The 23971-nt window shown below is 48.8% G+C and overlaps 8 protein-coding genes across 8 annotated transcripts; 2 read left to right on the top strand and 6 right to left on the bottom strand.

Moving 5' to 3' along the window:
* Positions 1–805: 805 nt before the first annotated feature.
* MZM1 (Mitochondrial zinc maintenance protein, mitochondrial) lies at positions 806–1300 on the top strand (the record flags this gene model as incomplete). Its single annotated transcript, XM_031146178.1, has 3 exons — positions 806–860; positions 945–1121; positions 1173–1300. The coding sequence occupies 3 exons, from the start codon at positions 806–808 to the stop codon at positions 1298–1300; spliced, it is 360 nt and encodes a 119-aa protein (XP_031009420.1).
* Positions 1301–1367: 67 nt separating this feature from the next.
* Positions 1368–2630, bottom strand: slt11 (Pre-mRNA-splicing factor; the record flags this gene model as incomplete). The annotated part of the gene is made up of 2 exons (XM_031146177.1): positions 1368–1410; positions 1510–2630. The coding sequence occupies 2 exons, from the start codon at positions 2628–2630 to the stop codon at positions 1368–1370; spliced, it is 1164 nt and encodes a 387-aa protein (XP_031009421.1).
* Positions 2631–3210: 580 nt separating this feature from the next.
* erg6 (Sterol 24-C-methyltransferase) lies at positions 3211–4531 on the top strand (the record flags this gene model as incomplete). Its single annotated transcript, XM_031146176.1, has 4 exons — positions 3211–3414; positions 3469–3503; positions 3551–3872; positions 3956–4531. The coding sequence occupies 4 exons, from the start codon at positions 3211–3213 to the stop codon at positions 4529–4531; spliced, it is 1137 nt and encodes a 378-aa protein (XP_031009418.1).
* A 758-nt stretch (positions 4532–5289) lies between these two features.
* mcs4 (Response regulator mcs4) lies at positions 5290–7694 on the bottom strand (the record flags this gene model as incomplete). Its single annotated transcript, XM_031146175.1, is given in 3 exon segments — positions 5290–5535; positions 5629–6481; positions 6499–7694. The coding sequence occupies 3 exon segments, from the start codon at positions 7692–7694 to the stop codon at positions 5290–5292; spliced, it is 2295 nt and encodes a 764-aa protein (XP_031009419.1).
* Positions 7695–8864: 1170 nt separating this feature from the next.
* Positions 8865–11071, bottom strand: SAT4_0 (Serine/threonine-protein kinase; the record flags this gene model as incomplete). Its single annotated transcript, XM_031146174.1, has 2 exons — positions 8865–9364; positions 9412–11071. The coding sequence occupies 2 exons, from the start codon at positions 11069–11071 to the stop codon at positions 8865–8867; spliced, it is 2160 nt and encodes a 719-aa protein (XP_031009472.1).
* Positions 11072–15993: 4922 nt separating this feature from the next.
* acu-15_3 (Transcriptional activator protein) lies at positions 15994–18043 on the bottom strand (the record flags this gene model as incomplete). The annotated part of the gene is made up of 3 exons (XM_031146173.1): positions 15994–17692; positions 17747–17968; positions 18024–18043. The coding sequence occupies 3 exons, from the start codon at positions 18041–18043 to the stop codon at positions 15994–15996; spliced, it is 1941 nt and encodes a 646-aa protein (XP_031009471.1).
* Positions 18044–19267: 1224 nt separating this feature from the next.
* On the bottom strand, positions 19268–20502 carry uaY_0 (Positive regulator of purine utilization; the record flags this gene model as incomplete). Its single annotated transcript, XM_031146172.1, has 2 exons — positions 19268–20290; positions 20368–20502. 2 exons carry the CDS (start codon positions 20500–20502, stop codon positions 19268–19270), a joined length of 1158 nt encoding a protein of 385 aa, XP_031009474.1.
* A 2019-nt stretch (positions 20503–22521) lies between these two features.
* Positions 22522–23659, bottom strand: hprA (Glycerate dehydrogenase; the record flags this gene model as incomplete). The annotated part of the gene is made up of 2 exons (XM_031146171.1): positions 22522–22554; positions 22652–23659. The coding sequence occupies 2 exons, from the start codon at positions 23657–23659 to the stop codon at positions 22522–22524; spliced, it is 1041 nt and encodes a 346-aa protein (XP_031009473.1).
* Positions 23660–23971: the final 312 nt, after the last annotated feature.

Here is a 23971-nt window from a genome sequence, read left to right as displayed (position 1 = left end):
TAGGAGCTTTCGGAAAGATCTCGAACTCGACGACTTGTTTTTTATTTTATAAGTGACAAAGCACGAATACACGATTGGCATCTGGCATTCTTGAGACATCAAAGACTTGAATCTCGATTTAAATCTAGACGTTCACCTACCCGATTTCCCCAGCCTTTTACTGTCAGAAACCTAAATATACTTCGACCCATCAGTGCATCATAAGCTTCTGTTACCGACTCCAGCCTCGCATCAGCTACTTGACCAGACCTTTCACCGGCCTCAATCTTACTTAGTATGTTAATATTCATATTCAGTACTTTCGGGTCTGGCATTCGGCGTTTGTTGAGCTTCGATATTGGTTATAGTGGACATCTGGTCTCTTGACATATTGCCACAGAAGGCTAAGGCCTGGTTGAATCCAGTCTGGGAAGTCCTACAGTTGTGTTGATCTTAAACGGAGTAATTAATCACCCCTTGAGTTGAATGAGGTCCTAGTGGATCAAAGCTTTTTTTCCATATCCAGTCAGTTGCATTAAAGTCTGTACGATTCGAAGAATTTGTCAAGTTCGGGCGGTCTACTCTTACAAGGAATCCAAATCATCTAAATTGGATCTCCGCAGATTTTCTGTGCTCTTTGGTGCTTAGAATCCCCTGCGGAGGCCCAAGTTTCATCAAACTCTCAAGTACGGAGCGAATATCTAGACGCATTATATCTACCCTTTCTAAATATATTCTACCTTTACTCTCCCCTTACCTCACTTTCTATCAAATGCCATCTCCATTCACTAACAAATCCTCTAGAAACCTTCTTCTTCTCACTACAATGGCATTAGTAGCTTACCGCCACCTCCTACGCTCAACGCGCATCGCCTTCCAAGGTCCGTTCCCCCACCCACCCCCCTCTTTTATCTCTCCCCTTCACCTCCCACCTCTCTTTTTATCTTCCATACTCACCCCAACAGGTGATCTCCCGCTCCTTAAGGCCGCCCGCCAAGAAGCCCGTAACGGCTTCCTCGCACAGGCATCGCTCCGTCCAGAAGATCCAGCTCTGGGGCTTGCAATAGCGCACGCAGAGCAGGTATCTAAGATCCTCGTAGAGAATATCGTGCAGGGGAAGAATCAGGGAGGTGATAAGTATAGTGAGTCTTACATTTCCATCTCCACTTCTACTTCATTATCGATGAAATGAGGAGAGGCGATTGACGGTGACGTAGAGTTGAGAATACATGAGAAGACGGAACGAGGGGATAATGATACGATTAAGATGCCGAATGGGCAGAAGGTTGTGCTGGATGGGAAGACGTGTGCGGAGCGGTAATGTGGGAGCGGCATGAAGAGGTAGATGTGTATGATAGAAAGTTGAGACAGGGCAGACTGTGTGAGACTTAATCAAGGGACCTTGGTGGTCTACCGGGATTCATGATTGTACTATAAACTACAAATGAGGCCTTTATGCCAAACATCCTTCTGCTACGCCAAACTCCATGCATTTATCAATGCTATCAATTTCCAGCTAAACTTGCGTACTCAACATCGCTTGCCCCAGGTGGAGGAGCAACAGCAGACATATTCGCAAGATCATCCTTTGGTGGTGGCTGAGCATATCCTCCTTGTCCATCACCACCTTCCATAGCGGCCCTCTGCCTTGGATTCGAAAACGCCGACCTCCCTTCCCTTCCAGTAGCTATTCGCTCATCTCTATCCATAGTGCCAATAGGTTTCGGTCGTCCCCACTGTACCCTCAACGGACATCCAGCAATAACAGCCTTTCCCTGCAATGCTTCAGCAGCAGCTTCGGCCGCTTCTCTCGTAGCATAGTTAATAAAGGCGCAATGCGACATGTGCGAGCAGACCAAGGACCGAAGCTTTCCATAGGGAGAAAAGAACTCCCGAATCTTATGCTCTGGCAGGTCATCCTCCACGCCAGTAACGAACAACGACATGACAGTTTGATCACGCGGCGGTAAGATGTCCTGCTCAGTAGGAGGAAGCTGAGCCGCACTGGGGAAGCTCCTCCCACCCCTCGTCCCACCCCTCCCACCGCGTCCCGCCCCAGCACCCCTTGCACTTGCGCCCCCTCCCCTGGTATCTCGTGTTCGGATAGGTCCTGCACCACCTTGCAACGCGGACGCACTCTCTCCAACACCCTCCCCCTCCACCCCACCAATCCGTCTCTGCTTCTTGAAATAAGGCTGGCTGTTCGCTAACCGCCTCAAAAGCTCTCTAGCTTTCTCATCAGTCTTCTCGTATGCCTCAACGCCCCCCCGCCCATCCTCAATTTCCTTCTCATGCTCCTGCGCATAATACTCTCGATTAACCTCGCTCTGCGGACCCGGCGCTACCATCTTCAGCGCGGCATCGCGGACTACAATAGGCAAGCCGAAGCTTAGATCAAGCATGCAGCATTGGCAGCAGTTCTTGAGGCGCGCGCAGGTCAGACAGATGTTGGTGCGTTTGCTGCGCGAGGTGCGGTCGGCTTTCCATTTGAAGACTGTGAAGGGTCGGGTGCAGATCTTGCATTCTTCGCCGTAGTCTTGTTTTATCATTTGTACGTAGGGGTTCTCGGGGAGACAGTTTTCGCAAACGGAGGGGAAGTCGGTGGTTTCCCAGCCGGAGCGGTTCAGGTCTTGCTTGATTTGGGGGGGCATGGCGGTGCCTTGTGAGATGGCTTTCGAATCCGGGTTTGATGTTGGGTTTTGGGTCTCGCGGGGAGGGAGCCGAGAGATTCTTGTGGATCGAACTCTGGGTTGGGGTTGGATGCGACTGGGTATTGAGGTTCTTGGGTTCGTAGAGGGGCGAAAGGCTGAAGGTTCAAGAATTTTGATAAACAGCTCTCGGCTATCAAGTACCTATTATGTGGCTGGTAAAAGGATGTTAATTAGACAATCTGGGTGTGGAAGGATGAATATCAAAATCTCTCTACCAATGAAAGCGTAGAGTATCTCAGAGGAAAGCAGCACAGCCACAAAGATGATACGTTAACGTGTAATTTCAGTATCCCTACCCAACCCTGCTTGTCTTGGCAAAGCGTATTCGGGTTTTTTGACAAGACCCGCTTTAAAGTTGAAGTTCCCCTTGCTTTCCCCTATCGTTCCTGAAATTCATCTCCAAGAGGAAATACATAAAGCAACGACCGCAACCTCTACACCACTTCCCTTCGTCTCAATCAATCAATTCAACTTGTACATTCTCCTCTCTCCTCTCTCCAACAGCCCTCTTTAAATCATCATGGCTCCCGCCAAACTCGAAACCGAGGATCATTCTCGCGATGCTGCTTTCAACAAAGCCATGCACAAGGACTCGTCTGACGCTCAAGGTGGTTTCAGGGCCTTGATGAAGAAGGACAAGGTCGCCCAGAAGGCTGCTGTCGATGAGTACTTTAAGCATTGGGACGACAAGGCTGCAAAAGACGAGACTCTTGAAGACAGAGACGTAAATTAATGCCACCCCCAAATCTGCGAATCTTATAACTAACATCCCACCCAGGCACGGAAAGCTGAATACGCTACCCTCACAAGACAGTAAGTTCCAATTCCGCTCTTTTACACGTTATACTAAACAATTGTAGTTACTACAACCTCGTCACCGATCTCTACGAGTACGGCTGGGGACAATCGTTCCACTTCTGCCGTTTCGCATACGGAGAAAACTTCTATCAAGCCATTGCCCGCCACGAACACTACCTCTCTGCCAAGATCGGTATCAAGGATGGAGACAGGGTCCTAGATGTAGGATGTGGAGTTGGTGGACCAGCCCGAGAAATCGCAAAGTTCTCCGGCGCCCACATCACTGGCCTGAATAACAACGACTATCAAATCGAGCGCGCAACAAAATATGCAGCCAAAGAGGGAATGTCCGACCAATTGGCATTCGTCAAGGGAGATTTCATGGTTGGTTCCCTTTCCCCCTACCCCATTCCCCCCCTCGGCCTCTCTTTTCTTTTTCGCGCACATACTAACTTTAGAATTTCTAGCAAATGTCCTTCCCTGAAGCTTCGTTCGACTGCGTCTACGCCATCGAGGCCACCGTTCACGCCCCCTCCCTCGAGGGCGTCTACTCGCAAATCTTCCGTGTCCTCAAGCCCGGTGGCGTCTTCGGCGTCTACGAATGGCTCATGACCGACAACTACGACAACACTAACGAGCACCACCGCGAGATCCGTCTAGGCATCGAGCAAGGTGATGGTATCTCCAACATGGTGCGCATTTCCGAAGGTATCGCTGCCATCAAAGCCGCGGGTTTCGAATTAGAGCTCCACGAGGATCTGGCCAAGCGTCCTGATGCTACGCCGTGGTATTATCCGATTGCAGGAGATTTCAAGATGATGGGTAGTGCCTGGGATGTTCTCACTATTGCGAGGATGACGAAGTGGGGGAGGGGGTTGACGAATAAGTTTGTTGGTGCGCTTGAGATGGTGGGCCTTGCGCCAGGGGGTACGCAAAAGACGGCTACGAGCATGGCGTTGGCGGCTGATTGTTTGGTTGCGGGTGCCAGAGAGGATCTATTTACACCCATGTACTTGATGGTTGCGAGGAAACCTTTGAAGTAGGTGGGTGGGAAGGGGAGCATGGTTTGGAGTTTGATAGGCTTTGCTTTATAGTTGTGCCTCGGTGAGGAGAGGAAAAGACAATCTGCTTGGCTTTTGCTGCAGATGTGTTTGTGTTAATAGGGACCTAGTAAACTTGAGATACAAGCATACAATACAAATAATAGAGTGCGCTGCATATACAAACAGACAAACAGTGCAAGTTTTAGTTCTCCCTAGACTGAGTTGTGTATATACCATAGTAACTGTGGATATCACAGGATACCGCGTAAATCACTTTATACTAGCTAGTAAAAGGTAGTCATACTCGGTTGGTGTTCCTTCTTGATTGATGTCTAATAGTGGAAACGTGGGAAGCGAAGAGGTGATGTAAATCACATGACTGGAATGATCGGGATGGTGTTATATTATATCGTATTATATCGTATTATATCGTATTATAATATATATGTATATGTATAAATCCATGCATCTATGCACCATATCATAGGTGACCTTTCTTTGAAAAGAGACGGGAAGAAGGGAAAGGAAAGGAAATAAAAGGAAATGAAAAACAGCGCTCGCTTTAGCTTCATATGTATAATGAATCCTGATCCCCTATCCTTCCTTCTTTCTTTCCTACCTTCCAGTTTTATAATAAACACAGACAGTCTCAACACCCATCCGTACATCCTTCCTTCCCTCCCTCTGTATTCCTCTCCCTTCCTTCTCTCATTCATAATTAATCATTAATTAAGCCAGCCAGCCAGCCCGATGAATTCTCAAGCTCCACCAACAGCCAAAGTGCCCCCACCACTACTGCTCCCACCACCACTACTGAGCCTCGCCAGTTTCTTCCCCGCCCTGCCACCAGCGCCCTTCTTCTTCTTCTCCCCTCCATCCCCGCCCTCCCCATCCGCCTGTATCTGACTGAAATCCTTCCACTTACGCCAGCCGTCAAAGTCAATCAGCGCTTGCATGCATCCCCATTCCATGACTTTGCGTTCTAGCCAGACGAAGTTGACAGGCTATACGAGTTGCGTTAGTGTATGTTTATGTTCATGTTTATGTTTATGCATATACATAGAAGTTCAAGGTGGGAATATGAAAAGGGAGCATACCTTAGTTAAGAAATCATTACAGCCAGCCGCCAAAGCTTCATGCCTATCACTCTGCAAACTCGACGCCGTGAGCGCAACGATGATAACAGGCGATTTAAACAACACACTACTGGGCAACCGATCCTCGCCCTCGGCCACGACCTCCTCGCCCCCCTTGCCATTCGGCGCACTGCTACTAGCACTACTGCTAAAAACCCCAATACTATTCAACCGCTCCAGCCTCCTAATCTCCTTGGTCGCCTCCAGCCCACTCATGATCGGTAACTGGATATCCATCAACACTAGATGGAATCCGCCAGCCCGCCATTTCGTTACAGCTTCTTTACCGTTCATAGCCGTTTGCCAGCGCACTTTTAGGCGCTTCATGAATGCTTCGAGGAGTTTCAGGTTGATGATGTTGTCTTCGACGATCAGGACGTTTATGGGGGGTACGCCGCCGTTGAGCATACCGGCAGGTAGGGACGGGTGGTCATTGTTTGCCTTTTTGTATTTCTTAGGCCGGGAGGCGACTGGGCGGGGAGAGGAGACTCGTGGGGGTGGTGTGATGGTACGTTGGATTTGGAGGGGAATAGGGAGGGAAGGGTCTTGTTGTGGGGGGTGCTGGAGGGGTTGGGAGAGGGGGGCGCCGTGGGTGGTGCTTGGGCGACGCTGTGTTCTGACGTACTGGAGTGAGTTCGGGAGTGGGAAACTCGGGGGTACGGTTGCGTACCATTGATGACGGGAGGTTGTTGTGAATGCTGTGGATGGGACTGTAGAATTGTCGGGGACGCGGTATGCGTTCGTCCTATTCGTGGTCGCTCGCGGTGATGTGGTCGTCTGCTCGCGCCTGGTGATGGGAGGGCCGGTACCTGGCCTGTGGTCAGGACTGACATGGAGTGCTGCGTGAGAGCTAGATGATGTCCATTTTGCTGGCCATTAACAGGTACAGCGTTTTGTAAATGTGGTGAAGGTATAATCGGTACTGGCATAGGAGGAAAGTAATCCGACCCTCCTTCCAGTGGTCTTCCATCCTCGTAATAAGACCTACACGGCTGTGGTGAAGGCTTCGGGGTCCTCCTCAAAGGCACATCAATAATAAGAGCCTCACCCACAGCCTGGCCCCCAGGGTAGTACGTATCCAACATCTTAGCCATCGACTCCTCTGGCCCCAGTGTCCTCTCCTGTCTCTGCTCCCTAGGAACAACCCTCAACGTAACATCCGGCGCATCAAAATTCCTGCCCAGCGAATTCGCATATTTCCTCAAGATCATATCCCGCACATCATCCACCAAGTCATCCTCATGAATCGTAACCAGCGTAGCGGAAGCCCCGGGGCGCTTGACCCAAATCTTCCTGCTCATCGTATTCGCACTGCCGGTCGTTGGGCTGTTCTTCGTAAAGGAATCAAGAGTAGCGGCTTGCGACTGGGCCGGTATCTCTAGCAGTGTATTGATCAACTGTGTTTGTCCTGGCGCAAGTAAGCTCTGTCGTCGCGGTAGCTCTGCCGGACGTTGCAGCTTGGAGTTCTTGTTGTTGTTGGAGCTTGATGTAGGTGCAGGGTCGCTAAACTGGGCCCCGACACTAATCCCCACTTCAACCTCCAGTAACTGCTCTTCGGGTACGGTAGGACAATCAGTATTCGGGGTTGGGAAATCGGCAGTCGACGTGCTATCGTGCTTGTTGATTTTATTGTCGCTGTTGTCTTGGTGTTTGGAGGCTTCACTGGTAGTTTGGTGGCGTAGATCACTACTCTGTAAAGTAGTCACTAGGACAGCATCAGACGCTGGCACATCCGCCTCCAAACTCGACCACGACTTTCCAGTGGCAGCTTCACTCCCACTTCCACCTCTTCTACCGCCGTTATTCGTCTCCTCCTCCTGCTTCTCAGGAACCATAAACCCCCGTAATGGAGGCAGTGAAGGGGAGTCTATGTCAATATGTACTCGAGCCGTCTGCGGTCGCGGTGCCTGTCCTCGTGTCGGCGTCTGGGGCTTCTCAGGTGTACCGGTACTTTCTAGGCTGGCTAAGCTGGACGTAGCAGATGCTCGACGCCAGAACTTGAGTCGATTCTTCAGGTCGCCGCCCATGATGGAAGCTGGCAAAGCAGCTCGCCAGGCGGTCGCGTTGTTCCGGTCCTCCAAGTGAAGGTAGAAGTAGAGTGGAAGTGTTGAGAGCTGTCTATAGGTGCACACTGCAACTCGCAGTCGCGTTTAATGAGATTTATCCCAAAGCAGAGCAAGGGCAATCAGTCAATCAATAATGCAACATACCACGCCTGCCTTCCCACGAAATCATTTATTTCACTTAATCGCAGCTCTACTCTGTAGGTAATTATCTTTCTTCCATACTCCGTACTCCGCAGGTAACTTTACAAAGTCGGCATAGCCGGCAATGCAATATCCTACTACACAACCAATTATCCGTAACCTTTCCTTTCCTTTCGCCATCAAGCCAAGCCATGCCCATGCCGACAACATACAAGTGACCCCTGCTCCTATCCCCCTGCCCCTGAACCATGCTATGGAAATCTTGGAAATTCCATGTGGCAAAGCCAGAACGGCATAGCATAGCATGGTATGCCAATCATCCCCAGATTAGGGCCCCTGTTTGATCCGTCAAAGATGAGATGAGGTGGCTAAGCTTTCCCCTATTAAAATTATAACTTGTGATTGATATTGGACTTTTCATATGCGTTACTACTGTATTGTGTACCGTAGACAGGTAATTGGGTATGTATCTACAAAGAACATATTTGGTTGTGTGTTTGAAGGCGGCTGTAGTGGACTTGCAAAGATTATATAGCAGATATCGGATATATTATCATAAGCTTCTGTAATAACTACCTAGCTATAAATGGTCAAGGTTCAGGGGCGAGCTTCCTCTGCTTCTCCCTCCTTTCCAAGAGTTGCCAAAGATATGTTACATATCCAATTAAATGCATTGGGCGAATCAGGAATGGTGACTTTGGATAGTTATATATTGACTATCAGTCCAATCCATTCTGATACAGCTCCACTCCCATCTCAATGATAATGCAATCATCAATCCTACCTCTATGAACAAGCCCCACGACCATATACAGGTCTACCTAGCTCCTATCACTCCATGCTTAAAATACAATCTCAACAGGCATGTGCAATCGACAAAGACCACCCATTTTCATGCCCGCACCCGAAAAAAGACAGTGAAGCCTACTGTCATATGCCATAAAACGCCCGCTAAACCCAAGTATGCGGTCATGTACAAAAGAAACCAGTTCAATGCATATCAGTACTGCCTGGAAGACGAACGAGTTTGTGGCCAAAGGTGTGAGACACGGGGAGATGGTTGTGTTGCACGACTTTGGTTGGGGTTTTGCCGCATGATCGTATCCTCGATGCGTCGATAACAATGGCAGGATCCTCGTAGCTATCAATTTGACAGCATTCTGCCTTTTTTAACCATCGATTGTTAGCGACGGTCGACATGCTGGCTCGTTTCGAGGGGTCGGGATTCAGCATGGTTAGGAGAATTCGGCGTAGAGCTGGAGGGTTGATGTGCTGATCAAAAAATCCCACGTGGGGATAATCTGTCTCTGTGATACCCATAGCGCTCCCATCCGCATGCTTGTCATTCCATTTCTTCCACCCCCGAATTAGATCGTCGTACAACGGGGAGCTTCCTTCCCGAGCCTCGGTCCATAAACAACCATTCGAGCAAATGGTAAGCATAACAACTGCAGCTCCCCACACATCAAGAGGGCGTGGGTCGTATTCACCTAAGACTGTCAGCATCAAGATCCAAGATAATCATCTGCGTTCTTACCATTTTTTTGCAAGACCTCAGGGGCAACGTATGGAGCACTGCCACACATGCCGGGAGCACATAATCGAACCTCTCCCATTTCCTTCCCACATTCACCTCCAGCTGATCTCAAACCCGGATGAATACCACAAAAAACCTCCGAAACTCCAAAATCCGTAATCTTCAGCTTGCTATCCTTTGTGATTAAAAGATTTTCCAGCTTCACATCACGATGGGCAATGCCATTGCTGTGGAGGTAGTTGAGGCCTTGGACAAGCTGTTTGAACAAACATAGGCGATCAATTTGACGATCCGGTTTAGACAAATACCTTTGGCTAACAAGACCGAACAAATCGCCCTGATCGCAATACTCCATCACGTGGTTCCACCGACCGTTGTGGGTGCACAATCGGAACGTTTCCACGATATTCGGGTGGTGCACACTTTTGGCGATAGAATATTCAGACTTGACTTTTTGCTCGTAATCTTCCGCCTTTTCGTTCGATGACTTGCCACGGAACTCTTTGACTGCATAAACCTCGCCACTGCAACCTTTCCGGTTCATAAGCTTGACTTTGGACGTAGCCCCTTTACCAATACTCTTTCCACGTCGACCAACCAGCTTGCTCTGATCGGAGAATTCCGAATATAGCTCTGCTACGTCCACAGTGAAATCGTCCGGAAGACTTAAACTCATGCGCCGTGACTTAAGACCAATACCCGTCTCGGCTGGAAGTGCCCATATAGCTCTCTCGGGAAGCTTGCCACCGCTCGCATCTTGTGGGTCTGGGGAAGGGCTTATAAGGTCTACGCTTGTGGCACGAACCCGTGGGTGATCGTACTTAGTTTCTTTGTCTGGGTGTGCGAAAGAGATCTTGTGCTTCGAGATCTTATCTCGAATACTGAACCCGGTTGAGGATCGGCTCTTTTTCTGATTGAAAAAGTCGTCTGTCAGAGGTTCTTGCACTTGTAGGTGTTTCTGGGGTCTGGCAGCTTCCTTGTCTATAGACGATGTAGGTGACGGCGGGGTATTTGACCGTGTAGTATCCGGTGTTGTATTTGCAGACACCTTCATTGACAATCGACGATGCTCCTTGCTGAGATTTGAGTCTGAACAATTCCCCGGCGCATTCCCATCTGCCTGGGCCAAGGGTGCAGTGTCGGAGTTCGCACTTTGTGAATTGGACCTTTTGAAGAAGCCCGACATTGCTCTTTTGACAGAATCCTTCGAAGACCCCGGCCTCCGCAAAATTGGAGCCTTGGGGATGGATTGTTCGGTTGTAGGTGAAGCATTCTTTTTCGAGGCGGAAGGTGGTGGTGTGGCTTGGGTTTCGAGTATCAGCGGCGGGGCCGGTATCGTACCGAAAGCGTCGGGGTGTTCTTCATCTGGCTTTATGGAAATGTTCATTCGATCTTGGAAGGGATGAGGCTGGTGGTTGTCTGTAGGTGTGACAGGTTCGTTCGTCGCGGCTTCGCTGCTGGTTTCGTCCTCTTCCTCTTCCTCTGGAATGGGGCTTTTCAGGTCGAGAGGCCGCGACTCAGGCGACGAGCTGTGATTCGAATCTATGCATTGCCAGTCGGAGGAGTGTAATTTTGGAGATTCGTCGTTCGTAGGAGTGTTGTAGGAGACGGAATTAGAGGAAGGTTGTGCAACCTGCGGGGTTATTGGGGTGGTGGTCATGGTGCGTTGCGCCGCCAGCCCTGCAATGGCCAAGTAACTAAATAATAGATATGGATTGCGGGCAATTGCGAACGATGGTGGATTGTCCCTGATAACGGATTGTCAATTACGAAGCAAAAACTGATGGTGAGTCCAATTAACATATACGGCTGTCACCGACTTTGTTGGTTATTGTCCTGGTCGGCCGTCCTGTGGATTCAATAGCTGGGAATGGTTCTCGTCTCGTCTCGTCTTGTTCACTCGCTCGCTCTCTTACTCGCTCCAGCAACCCGAGTAAAGGATATTAGAGTCGACAGAACGACATGTGTGCACAATAAAATATGGCCTTGTTGAAAAGTTGTTTTTAAATCCGTGTTTCGCCCAGCATTCCTCGCGGGAGTTACAAGGCAGGTAGGACTTGGCGTGGAGATGGGGATGGGGGATGGGGATGGAGAAGTACGGATAGAGGAGGGTTGAGGGGAGAGTTGGAATTGTAGTATGTATGGCTGAGGCCGAAGCGCATACTGTAGCTACTGTACTGTACGGTACCTTGGTGGGTAGGGTAGTAGTGCACATTAGACTCTAGTACGCCCTGCCCTGCCCTGCCTATGCCGAATAAGAGGCCGTACCTTAGTGTGGGACGCTCGCCAAGATGCCGCCTCAGAAGCTTCTCTTTCCCATTGTTCTTATTTCCATAAGGTAAGGCGGGTGAGGTAAGGTAAGCAAGCGCAAGCCTTGCCGTGGTTCCGTACTGCTTTGCTGTATACACTCGGCTATCCTTCTTATGGATCTCCAAGAATAACCAAGACGGCATGTACGATGTACTTGGTGCACCGCATTGGCAAGTAGTGTCAATTGAAGAGGAAGATGAAGAGGAAGATCCCAATGGATCCGACCTCGCCTCGCTATATGTGAAGCCAAGAGATTCGTGAAGCTCTTGGTCCAAGTTCATGGAGGACAAGGCGCAACCGGAGTCTCACAGTATGGCCATAAAGAGCTTCCAAGACCTTGGCGGTGACTGCCGTACGTGCTTCCTCTGGATACCACACGGACGACTCTATGTAGGGAATGTTACTATCAAATTCCTCAATTCTTTTCTAACCACCGCCGCAAGCCAGACGGTACATCGATTGACTTTTCTTTTCCACTTCTTCGCGCCCAAGCTAACACGCGAAGCGCCGATAACTCCTCTACGGCCCTTTACTCCCAGTTTACGCCGAGGACGCGGGTACGTGGATCGACTCGTTGAGGGGCTACACCCAAGCTGCAGCTAGAAGACTACTTGAGCAAGATTAATTGCTTTGGCTGGAGGATGGGATGGGACATCTATTCTCGTCAAGTGGCAGGCTGGCTTGCTTGTATGGATGAAGGAAGGAACAGATACGGTAGCAGCACTCTATAATGGATACTCCAACCGGCCACAGAACTTCCAAAAGGGCCATAATCTCCATTTTTACGATTGTCATTTATCGTTGAAGCAGGTACCGGAGGCCGACAACAGATACCAAGGAATGGCTTTCAATAATGTGAGGTCGTGCAGCCATAGAAGGATTATGGAACACTAAACCGACGCAGCCAAGAATCCAAGAGGAAGCACAGTCGTCTTGGAATCCAACGGTCAACGTTTGTTTGCCGCATCCCCATCTCTTGGAGTCTTGGAAGTTTGAGATTAGCCAATCTGTTCACGAGGGGTCGCTGGCGGGGTTGTCTCAGTGACGTGGGTGTCAGCAGGGGAGAAATACAGTCAGTACAGTACAGTAAGTCCGTACAGTACCAGTAGTTCCAACGACACTCGAAATAAACAAAAGCAGGCATTCACACTTAGAGAGTACTCGTGAAGTACCTACCTGCCTTGGCTTGCTTCCTCTTTTACCCGTTCCCATTGCCTCGAGCCAATAATAGCCAATACCGGCACTGCTATCGACATTCTGATCTACCACTACCTACTGTAGGCGCAGGCAAGAAAAACGAGTAAATATTCTATTTCCCGAATTATTGTAGATACAGGATGCCGATACAGTAAGGTAGGTCATCTCCCACCATCTAAGGCTGCCATATTCTGTTCTTCTCACCTCATCTCTCATAAGCTTATCTAGCCGTAATCATAATTTATGATGGTGTATCTCAAGCGGGTTCAAAGGCCAATACGGTATAAGTTTTCCCTGTCCTGTCCTGTACGGAATTGTACCGCATTTTAACCGCCAGTGCTGTACCAAAAGCCCCAAACGCCATTTCAATTGACAGGTGCACGGCACTGTTCCTCAGGGGGTGGGGTGGAGTGGAGTGGAGTGGGGTGCAGTGGGGTGCGTGGGGTCAAAACCAACAACACCTTGTCTGCATCTGCAGCCTCACTAATGGAGCTTATTGATAATATACTCGTAGTAGCGATGGTGATGTATATAAGTTTAAAATTACCTAGAGTTCACATCTTCAAACTTCACGTCGCTTCTTTGTTCTCTTCACACTTCTGATTGAGACTTTCAACATGAATTCCTAGAAGTAGATACCACGGCTATCGTGCCTCCAATCTGCGCAACATGGATTTTGCCCTGTCAGAAGACCGATCCCGGGACACTGAACCCCAACCCACTGAACTGGACCTTGGGAAGCCTCCAAGTACCTATCTACAGAGTACAGTACAGCTTCAAACCCGCGCTACGCCCCCACTCACCCACACACATTCATGAGGTGATAGACACTTACCGGATCTTTTTAAACCAATCTCCTTCTGTCCTTCTCTACTTTGAGAAAACGAAAAACGAAAATCGCCGGTGTTCAGTGGCTGGCTGCACCGACAGGCTCTTTGCATACTGCACAACGCCAGATGCAGTCATGTATGCAGAGATCGTGCATACGCAGCGACCTTATCGACCGTTGGGAAAAGTTCCTTCCTTTTCCCCTGTTGTACGGAGGAGTAACGCATCCATTCTTCCGCGTCCCGTGATCTGAGCGAATTTGCACTTTTGCATCCTATACTTCTTCTCCTTCCCTCCTTTTCTTTCTTGAGATGATTGTGTTCCTTAGGACCGTACCGTAGATTCAGTGATTTAGACTACCCCAATCAGTGTCGGGACAATAGCAAGGCTATACTGTAGCTTTTTGGTCGCCATTTCCTGGGCGTGCGAATAGCTAGACAATAGGTTGATGCATTGATGAAGTACTGTAGTTGTTAGTAGACTTCCGTAATAAGTTCTTCAAGAAATCCAACCTCCTATACCGATACATTAATACGCCCGAATAACAGCTACGGTAACCTAAAGCTCACTTTACCTGAGGTACAGTACCATAACAGCATCTGTATCATATCCCCGCTACGCCACTCAAGCGCGGTCATGTCACGAGGCGCCCCAATACGAGTATATTTTGAGGCATTTACGCCGAGTGCAGTGGAAAATCTACTTCCCCACTGTACTCCTTATATACATTCCAATCAAATCAAACCCCCAAACAAAACACCAAGCGGTGAGTTTCACTTCCCCGGATACTACTGTATCTCGCGCTGCTACTTTATGCAGATCGGTTTCCGTACAGTACACAATTTGATCGCGTGAGTGATGTTCGTTTTTGGGTTCCGCGTCATACTGTATGCACCCCACGCCAGCCTGCTTGGGGATTTGATGAAAGCAAATACATAATCGAGATCATACAGTATGAAGAGTTTTCACTCTGCTGCTTGCTTGCTTACCTGCATTGCATTCATACTGTAGCTACAGCAGCCAGCTTCCCAGCTTTCTAAGTCCTGTATACGATCTTCGCGATCTCCAGGGTAATTTTGTTTGGTACGAAGTATTTATTTCAGCAGCGCCTAATACTGTATTCCCACGTCAGCTCAGCTCGGGGGGGGGAGAGGACGATCATGTACTCCGTACTGTACAAGGACTTGTTTCGTTTCGTTTTCATGCCTGGTACTTTGTAGAAGCAATATGTTCACGATCATCTATAGTACCTCATTATCTTTATCCCGAGTAAGTCCGCTGCTGAAGTTCCAAGTGCGAGGAAGGCAGATGTCTATTGTACATTCATTCATCCATACAGTACAGTACGTGTGAAAATGCCCTTCCTCGTGCTAGGTATCATACAGTATCAAAGCGGCACTCATTACCAACTTCACTCCACTCCACTCCACTCCACTCCACTGCTCAACGAACCAAGACGCTCAGTGCCGCTTTGTCTGTTCACCGCGAGACGTCTTTTGCTGGATTGAGCCGCAAGTGCTGCCAAGAACGGAGCATAGATTGCCAAGATAGCCAAGGCACCACGACTGATGCAGTTTACGAGGCCCTTGGTATCCTTGGTCCCAAGAATCGGGATATGTCTGTAATCAAGCATCAACATCCCGACTCGACGAGAATCTTCGGTCCCTCGTCTCAACGCCTGAATGACTCTATAATACAACCCATCAAGCATGCCCTTCTCCATCCTCGTATGCACGCGTCAATTTTACCTATGTTCCAGTCAGTGTTGTATCTTATCTTATCCTGCATATCTAGCATCTACGTATACTTGGCCATGATATGGTGTAGGAGCATAGCCTTGACTCTCGAGTGAGTTGTCGAGTCAAAGTACGGACTTGCATAGCTCGAGGGACTGGAGAAAACGAGTGTACGGGTGGGTATATTATGATGCGTCTGACTAAGTGTGGGAAACGCGTTACTGGTTATAGGCGGAACTTTTTATTTTAAAGAGGGTCTCCATAGGTCTTGCTCTGCCCTGGCAGGGGCTTGGGGAAGAAGGCGTTGGATATATAATGAAGAGTTTACTAAGAGTTGTTTGTATTTTTTGATTGTTTTGAAGCGAACTAGGATCGTTATACAAGTCTAGTCATTAGGACTATTTCTAGAATATTGTTAAATCATCTTTTCTTTGGGGAATTCCCAGTGTAACGTTTGCCCAGTTCCGAAATTCTACTATACCAGACAATATTTACTCCGATATCTTGACATTCAAAACCAAGCCATACCACTTCTCGCCAGTAACGGCAGCAGCTTCTCGGAAAGCCTCTTATACATATCCATCATCCCAACCATGCCCCTCCATCTACTAGCACACCAATGAAGCAGCACTAAACACGAGCTGGAAATCTCGAAAATTTCCGAATAATCAATCTGCTGCGCCACCTCATTCAGCGTCCCAGCGTCCAGCGGCGCCAACGACTTCACACGCCCGTCGATCGACAGCTGCGCGTGCGCCATGATGGTCAGACCCGCAAGATATATATAATGCGCGCTCATGATCGTCATGCCGTACAAGCCCAGCGCCGAATCGTGCGGCGCGCGTACGATGTTCCAGTACGTGCGGATCAACTGGCAGGCTGAGCGGTAGTTCTCCGAGGGTATGAGGCGGCGGGCCGAGGGATCCAGCTCTGCTTCTTTGGTGTCGGACAGGGCGCGGATAAGCAGCGGTTGGAAGAGGATGATGACCGTGGAGTGGAACGCTACGTCGCACGTCGCCGTCTCGATATCCGCTTCCGCCCCATCGACCTGAATCTCCTCGAGCCACTGGCTCAGCGTCACGAAGCGCTGCACGAACCACTCTAGCGAGTGCACCGCGCTGTCGGTCGGCAGGAACAACTCCCCGTATATCTCGCCGCGCAGGTAGAAGATCCGGTAGCGGTGCGCCGTCAGCCCTTGCTCGGCCCCAGGCGACAGCCCGGATATCAGCGTCCCGGGATAATCAGTACTGATAATGTAGCCGGGCAGGTCGCACGGGCGGCCAAAGATCTGTGCCACGATCTGCTCGATGGTGTAGAGGCTCCAAAAGGTGTTCTTGCGCAGCGACAGCGAGACGGACATGTCGTTGCCGGCCGAGTCTTGCGGCTCGGCGTGGTAGCCTAGCTCGACGCTGAGCCGGCACGCGTAGTCGAGCAGCTTCCAGATGTCGCCTTTGCGCGGGTGGAAGAGGCAGTAGAGGACTAGCAGGAGCAGGGCTTGCAGGGACTCGCCGGACACGGAGGATGTGACGGCTTGCACGTGCGGGAGGCCGGACTCGTAGAATTCGGTGTCGCTGGCGGATAGGTGGGTCATGTAGCGGGATTTGTTGGCGCAGGCGATGGCGCAGATCATGGCGATGCGGAAGTATTGGTAGACTTTCTTTACTGGGGGGTTTGAGGTTCCTGGGGGAGGAGGTTGTGTGTCGTGGGTGTTGGAGAGGTAGACTTCTAGGTCTGCGTCGAGGGTCGAGGCGTCAATGAAAGGATAGAGCCTGTTTAAGGAGGACATGTAGTGCCCGATGAGAGTTAGGATCATGTCCTTTGACGGGGTGACGGTGCGTGTTTTCGCCACTTCTATAGGATTGTTGATGCCAACTTCGCTGTTGGCCGTGTATGTCTTCAGGAGGCCATTTTGGGATTGGAAGATAGATGGATCGTCAAATGTCCGAGAGGCGAGACCCACGGTGAGGACAACGACGGAACTACATCCGAAGAAACGAGACGTAGACTCTGTTGTCGTACAAAGCATGAAATGCTCATCATATGTTTCAGCTTGAGGGATGATAGGAGCCGACGCAAAATTCAATAAGTCTTGATTTGCATGTAGTCTTGCTGGGATGATCTGAGGTGCTGAGTTTCCGGTAGTACTGGCCACGCCCATTTTGCGTGTCCCTCTGAGTTCCTGGGCACGAGTCAAGAGAGACAACACGTAGCTAGATTGGTAATTTAGAAACCCCCTTTCTTGAAATCCGAAAAGGCTCACCCACCTTCGAGGCAAAACTTGTTGAAGCGAGTGATCGTAGAAAGAATACTCGAGGTCCGCCTTTTGACAAGTCCTGCAGGATGAAAGATTCGTGTCACACTTCCTCCTCAGCCTTTTGCATCTCTGACAACTTGGAAGTAGTTGGAGTGCAGCATTGAGCTTCTCATCGAACTCGGCAGTGGCATCCACATCTTGCGGAATCGAAGACGACTCTTCATTGCCGGCACTATTGACTAAATGAGACCTACGTTTCAACAAGGGCAGCAAGGTAGCCTACTCACCTGTTCTGAGAGGTAGCCATAGGAGAAGTTTGATATGCTACGCCTGGAGATATCACGGATAAGTGAAGATCGTGGTCGTGACGGTTTAGGTACTGGGCCAAGATTTCTACATCGCTAGATCAACCCACCAGACCGTGTTCTGGGGAACTGGTCGTAGTATAAGTACACATTACCGTATCTATTACTGGTTTGGCTACGACTAACTCCGTCCGTAGCAGAATGGACGACAAAGGTGGGAGTTAAGTGAGCTTACGCAATCCACTTCAGTCTAACTTTGACTTGGTCACAGCACGAATGCGGCCTTTAGCAGTTAATAGACTTAGTGATTTGTAGAAGTTTGATTATTCATATCATGATTTCTTAGGAGGCAAACGAAGCAGCGACGATTCCATTGTATGGAGAATACCCCTGACCAAATTCAAATGCGGCAATAAATGCGCATACAACTCCCACTTAATTTGCTTTAGGTTGCCCTTTGATCTATACTAATTTTACATATATCATCTGAGTATTCCTCCTACACACTACTAGTCATAAAAGTACAAGCAAGTTACATTGTTCCTCCCTAAACGATATCCCAAAAGTCGTGATCCTCTCTCCAGGACATCGGATTCCCGGCAAGATCATCATCCCAGTTGAATAAAGAGGCATCAAACTCTTGATAGTCATCATCTATGCCGACTCTAGAGCTTCCAAATCGCAGTTTTTCTGGATGTGCTGTGTCCGGATATATCAACCTGGCAAGTTCAGCATCCTGGGCTGGGCTAAATGGCTTGTCTGTCGAAGTAGCCTTGGTAAACACAGCATCTAATAACGGTCCTAGAAGTTTCTCATATGTGCCTGCATACTTTGAGATCTCAGACCAGCCTTGAGCTGAAAGTGCCAGTAGGTTCACGGTGAAGAGCTTCGTCATTTGGAAGATTTCTCCTCCACTCCACCTCTCACGGATCGCCTCATATGCATATCGCAGACAAAATAATGGTACCATGGCGTATGAGAATGTATGATGGCAGCCAGCCATGGGCGTCGGAAGAATCCAGAAGTAATATGCTGCTGATATATTTGCGCAGAGCCACATGCAGCCTCGAATGCAGTCAAAAGACTTGAATGAGACGGATAGGGCATTCTTGGGGAAGGTCGGTACAGGTCAGTAATTCCCTGAGAGAAGGTCATTTCGGCAAGGGCGTGGTCCTCTTCGGGTAGAACTGATTCATACCGAGCACGGAGACTCAGGTCAGTGACAGCTAGGCAGTCCAAAATACCCGACGTCTCATGTCAATTGCCGCGGGATCTAGCCCTGCCGCGTCAGATACCTCGCGATGCAATCCAAGCTCCAGGCAAGAACGCATAACAACACCACTGAGAATCCACACGTTTGCGTACTTTGGATTTATCAAAGCATACTGAAGTATAAGCAAGGTAGATTGAATCTCGGCAAGATGATTCGGGAAAGAAGCCTTTCTTGAGAGATGCTGACTTCCTTCTGCAAACAAAGAACCAGAAAAGGCCATACAACGCGCTTCGTGTCCACTGTTGGCGCTGCCAAGGGTCGATGAAATGGCAAGAATTAGATACACAAACAGAAAGTCATAATCAGGTCCGACTGATGGATCTGGCGATCCTTGTTCAGGCTTCGGCGTTTTCTCAATCGCTCGATCCATGTGCTCCCAGATCGCTGGCTCGTACAAGAATGGATATATTGGCAAAATCCTCTGCACATATCTCTTCACTAGGCTATGAATGACATCTGCTGGAAGACTGATAAGTATTGTCAGATCTGCTTGGGCTTCAATGGGCCGCGGCCCAATTGGACTTTGAATTTCCGTCGTGTCTGCCCTGTCTGATAAATTTGGTGGGTTTGTGTATGAAGGAGTAAGACCCATTCTCACGCTTGCCAGCATATCCCTGAGACAGGTTATCGATGGCATGGTAGAACTTATAATGCTCAGCACATCATCACTTGCCATAATTGCCTCTTTCATAACATCTCGTGGATACCTTGGGTGCGCGGGTACGACGCTTTCGGTCTCCATTATTGGAACAACAACGGCATATTCTCCATGTCCAGGAGAAGTCCGTGCTTGTCCTTTTGGAGAGATTTCATATTCAAGCCCTTCTTTGGCCATCTCGGTCTCAAGCGTGGCAATCTCATGCTCAAGAAAATGTACGACACTTCTTGGGATTTCAGCGTTCCCTTTCGGGTTGAATCCTGTGCATTGCGCTCCTGCAACCTTGCATCTTGAACAGGTTGGGACGACACGATCACACTAATCACAGTCGTCAATTGACCAATACGGACATGTCAAAGAATAATGAGGGTACCTTGATTTTCCTTCTACGGCACCGCGCGCAGGAAAGCACTGTTCTCAAACATTCCGCAGGCATTGCGGATATCTCCAATCATACGACGCGGGGTCTCGTAGTAGTTGATGAAGAAAAGGGTGCAGGGAAGCAGATAGAGAGAAGCCGTTCCAGTCATCTCCAAAAATTACAAATCGGCGGAGGATGTCCACATGAAGCTGGAAGCAATGCTTGTCTTTCTTGCTATGAGTAGACTCGGGACAACCACGGTCGCTGTTCTCCGTCGTTATCAGTGGGGGTAGAAGCTCTAGTTAGTGTTGCGGGCAAGGTTTACTAGAGCCCCGAGTCCTCCCTCACCTTCAGTCACCTGATCTCGATACTCTTCTTCCAGTTCACTTCAGTTCATGTTGACATGCACTCACTTGAAAATATACCAAATCCTACTTTTCTGTGTTTGTAACTCATACTTGTCTAATTATACTGCAAATATGACTAAACAACTATTCGCCGACTTAAAAGTCAACTCGACACGGGTAATTGCAACTATTCATAAATCGTGCGAATGGGGATGGTAAGTTTACAAAGTCTAATATGAGGAATTATCGTCTAACGAACTCATAGTACGCCCGATGGCGGCATGAGTAAGTGTCTACACTCTTGAGAGAATTTCAAAGTTGCATTGTCTAATTGGAAAATTTAGACCGCCTCACTGCCAATGATGATGATAAAAAGGTTAGAGACTGGTTCATTGCCAAAACTAAAGAATATGGATGCTCACATAAAGTAAGTTCACTTTGTATACTCATATTGTTTCTCTACTGATGGTGGAAGATTGATGCTATGGGCAATATCTTCGCTGTTCGTCCTGGCCAAAACAATAGTCTACCTTTAATCGCAATTGGTTCCCACTTAGACACGCAACCCACAGGTGGTAGATACGACGGTATTCTTGGGGTTGTGTCTGGAATGGAGGTCCTACGTGTTGTGCATGAGAACAATATCATCACGTATGTACCCCTCGCAGTTATAAACTGGACGAACGAAGAGGGAGCCCGCTTTCCCCCGTGTATGCTTGGTTCCGGAGTTTGGGCTGGTCATTTCACAACGGAATATGGCCATGCTCGTGTCGATGGTAAGGGGATAAAGCTCGGTATGGAACTCGAGCGGATAGGATATATCGGCTCGGAGTAAAGCAGTTTTGAAACGAATCCTATTCTTGCCCACTTTGAAGTTCATATCGAACAAGGACCTATTCTCGACAAGGCTCAACTTCCAGCGGCTCTCGTAAAAGGCGTTCAATCAATGCGGTGGTATAGTCTGAAGATCACTGGTCGAGAAGCGCACACTGGATCAACTCCAATGGACAGACGAAGCGATGCATTGCTGGGTGCTGCATTGATGATCGTAGAAGCCAACAGGATTGCTACGACCGGCGAGCTCGCTGCCCGTGGTGCACGTGCAACTATTGCAGTAATCAACTCTGGTCCCCAGAGTATCAATACCATCGCCGGAGAAGTTCAGGTCAACCTTGACCTTCGGTCGCCCTTCGACGAGGACGTGGTTGAAATCGAGAGGTTGTGTCGTGAGGGTTTTGAGGCAATAAGCAAGCTTTATGGCCTCAAGCTGGAGTTTGAAAACTTATGGACATCACCAGCAGTGAACTTCGACAAGACTATGCAACAATGCGTACGTGAATCTGGGCTGGAATTAGGCTGCACAATGGAGCTTACGAGCGGTGCCGGACATGATGCGTAAGGACTTCCATTCCAATTTATGAGGCAAGCTGACCCAATCACTTTAGGGTATACACGTCGAAACGTGTCCCAACTGCTATGATATTTGTCCGTTCGAAAGATGGCGTAAGCCACAACCCGGCTGAATACTCCAGACCGGAAGACTGTGCGGCAGGAGCACAGATGCTCCTTGGTGCTTATCTCAGATATGATGATCATATTCGTCAACAAAATTCAACTTCTGTTACAAATACTGCGGATGTTGTAAAGGAACCAGTAAGCACGAGCTATACAGAACTTCAAGCCTCAGAAGTTTCAGAATAAAAGGCCATGGAGCAGGATTCGTTGGTACACAGTGATGAGCAAGGGCTTGAAGTTAAGTGAATGGAGGTAAATAACACAAATATTATACAATGCGGGCGGTAGAACTCCTTATATAAAATATAATACATGTGCTTAGAAATTTACTCATAGAGAAACATGTTCAAACTACTAGGCTATGTTGCACTGCAGAATAGCAAAGGTCACCTCGAGTTTCTCACCACATGATGCATTAGTGTCTCAGTTCTTGTATTCGATTGCAATCAGTCAAACTAAATTGTCTGGATGGCCTGCCACAAAGCTTTCTATATTGCTGTTGATAGTGGCTTGAACATTCTTGATACTCGAGTCCGCATACCATGCCACATGGGGAGACAGAGTTAGATTTGGAATACCATCTGCGAGCAGCGGACTTGTTGAAGGAGTAACAGGCTCGGAAGCAAAGACATCGACAGCAGCACCGCTAATCCAGCCATTTTGCAGTGCTTTTACCAAAGCGTCCTCGTCGACCACTCCTCCCCGAGCCACATTCACAAGCAATGAGCGACTGTCCATGAGCTTCAGCTCTGCCTCGCCAATCATGCCTCGTGTCGAGGCATCCAATGGACAACACAGAATCAAGACATCACTTCTTTGCAGTGTTTGTGTGAACTCCGTTCTTCCGGGTCTCGTCGCATTTGGGGGTGTTCCTTTTCGATCAGCAATAATAACTGCCATTCCCATTGCTTTGGCCATGTCCTCGATCCGTTTCCCTTTCGTTATTAGTGCCAGTAGTCTCAGGGATTGGAACGCAAGCTCACCTAAATTCCCATACCCAACGATACCCATCGTCTCTGATTTACATGTCCGTGGCACACCATTGTATTTATGCGTGCCCGTCTTCCTCAGAGGCCATTCGATCCCTTCCCGAGTCAAGTTATGTAATTCGACGACCCTTCTTTTGGCCGAGAGATACAAAGTAAAAGCATGCTCCGCGACAGCCTCCGCAGAAGCCGAAGGAATGTTGGAAACCTTAATCCCACGTTCACGGCATTTCTTAACATCCACAATATCAAATCCGGCAGCCATTACTGCGATTAATTGCAGGTCTGGACACTGGGCGATTGCGGCATCTGGGATCTTGACTCTGGTCGAGATAACAATCGTCGCATCTTTTATTCTCTCTGCTACGAGCTCCAGGGGCGTATTGTCGTATCCTTTATACGTGTGCGCGATTGTAAAAATGGGTGATGGGCAATGGCACTCGTCCAGACAGACTATTCTATGTTCTTCTGATGCCATTGCTGTGGATTCCCAATGGTTATAACTGTGAATAGGTAGGTAGGTAGGAAGGAGGAAGGAATTCCTAGTCTTTAATGACTCAATGATGCTACCAATGCTACAATAAAGAAATATAGGTACTTCTAAGATGAGAGAAGAATATCTTGCTTCAGCTTTATTTTGACACGAGCTCTCGACCCAATAGTCATTTTGATCCAAAATAAAATAATACTTAGTCCGTAGAACTAGCACGGAGATCCGCGGTGGGCCCGATGCGGATGCAGGTCGGATACGACGGCGGCGGTTAGAAAGACCGTGATTGGATGAAAAAAA

This window comes from Lachnellula hyalina (assembly GCF_007821495.1).
Source record: "Lachnellula hyalina strain CBS 185.66 chromosome Unknown contig00005, whole genome shotgun sequence".
In the NCBI taxonomy this organism is placed as follows: Eukaryota; Fungi; Ascomycota; class Leotiomycetes; order Helotiales; family Lachnaceae; genus Lachnellula; species Lachnellula hyalina.
This window is presented reverse-complemented; position numbering and strand designations above follow the sequence as displayed.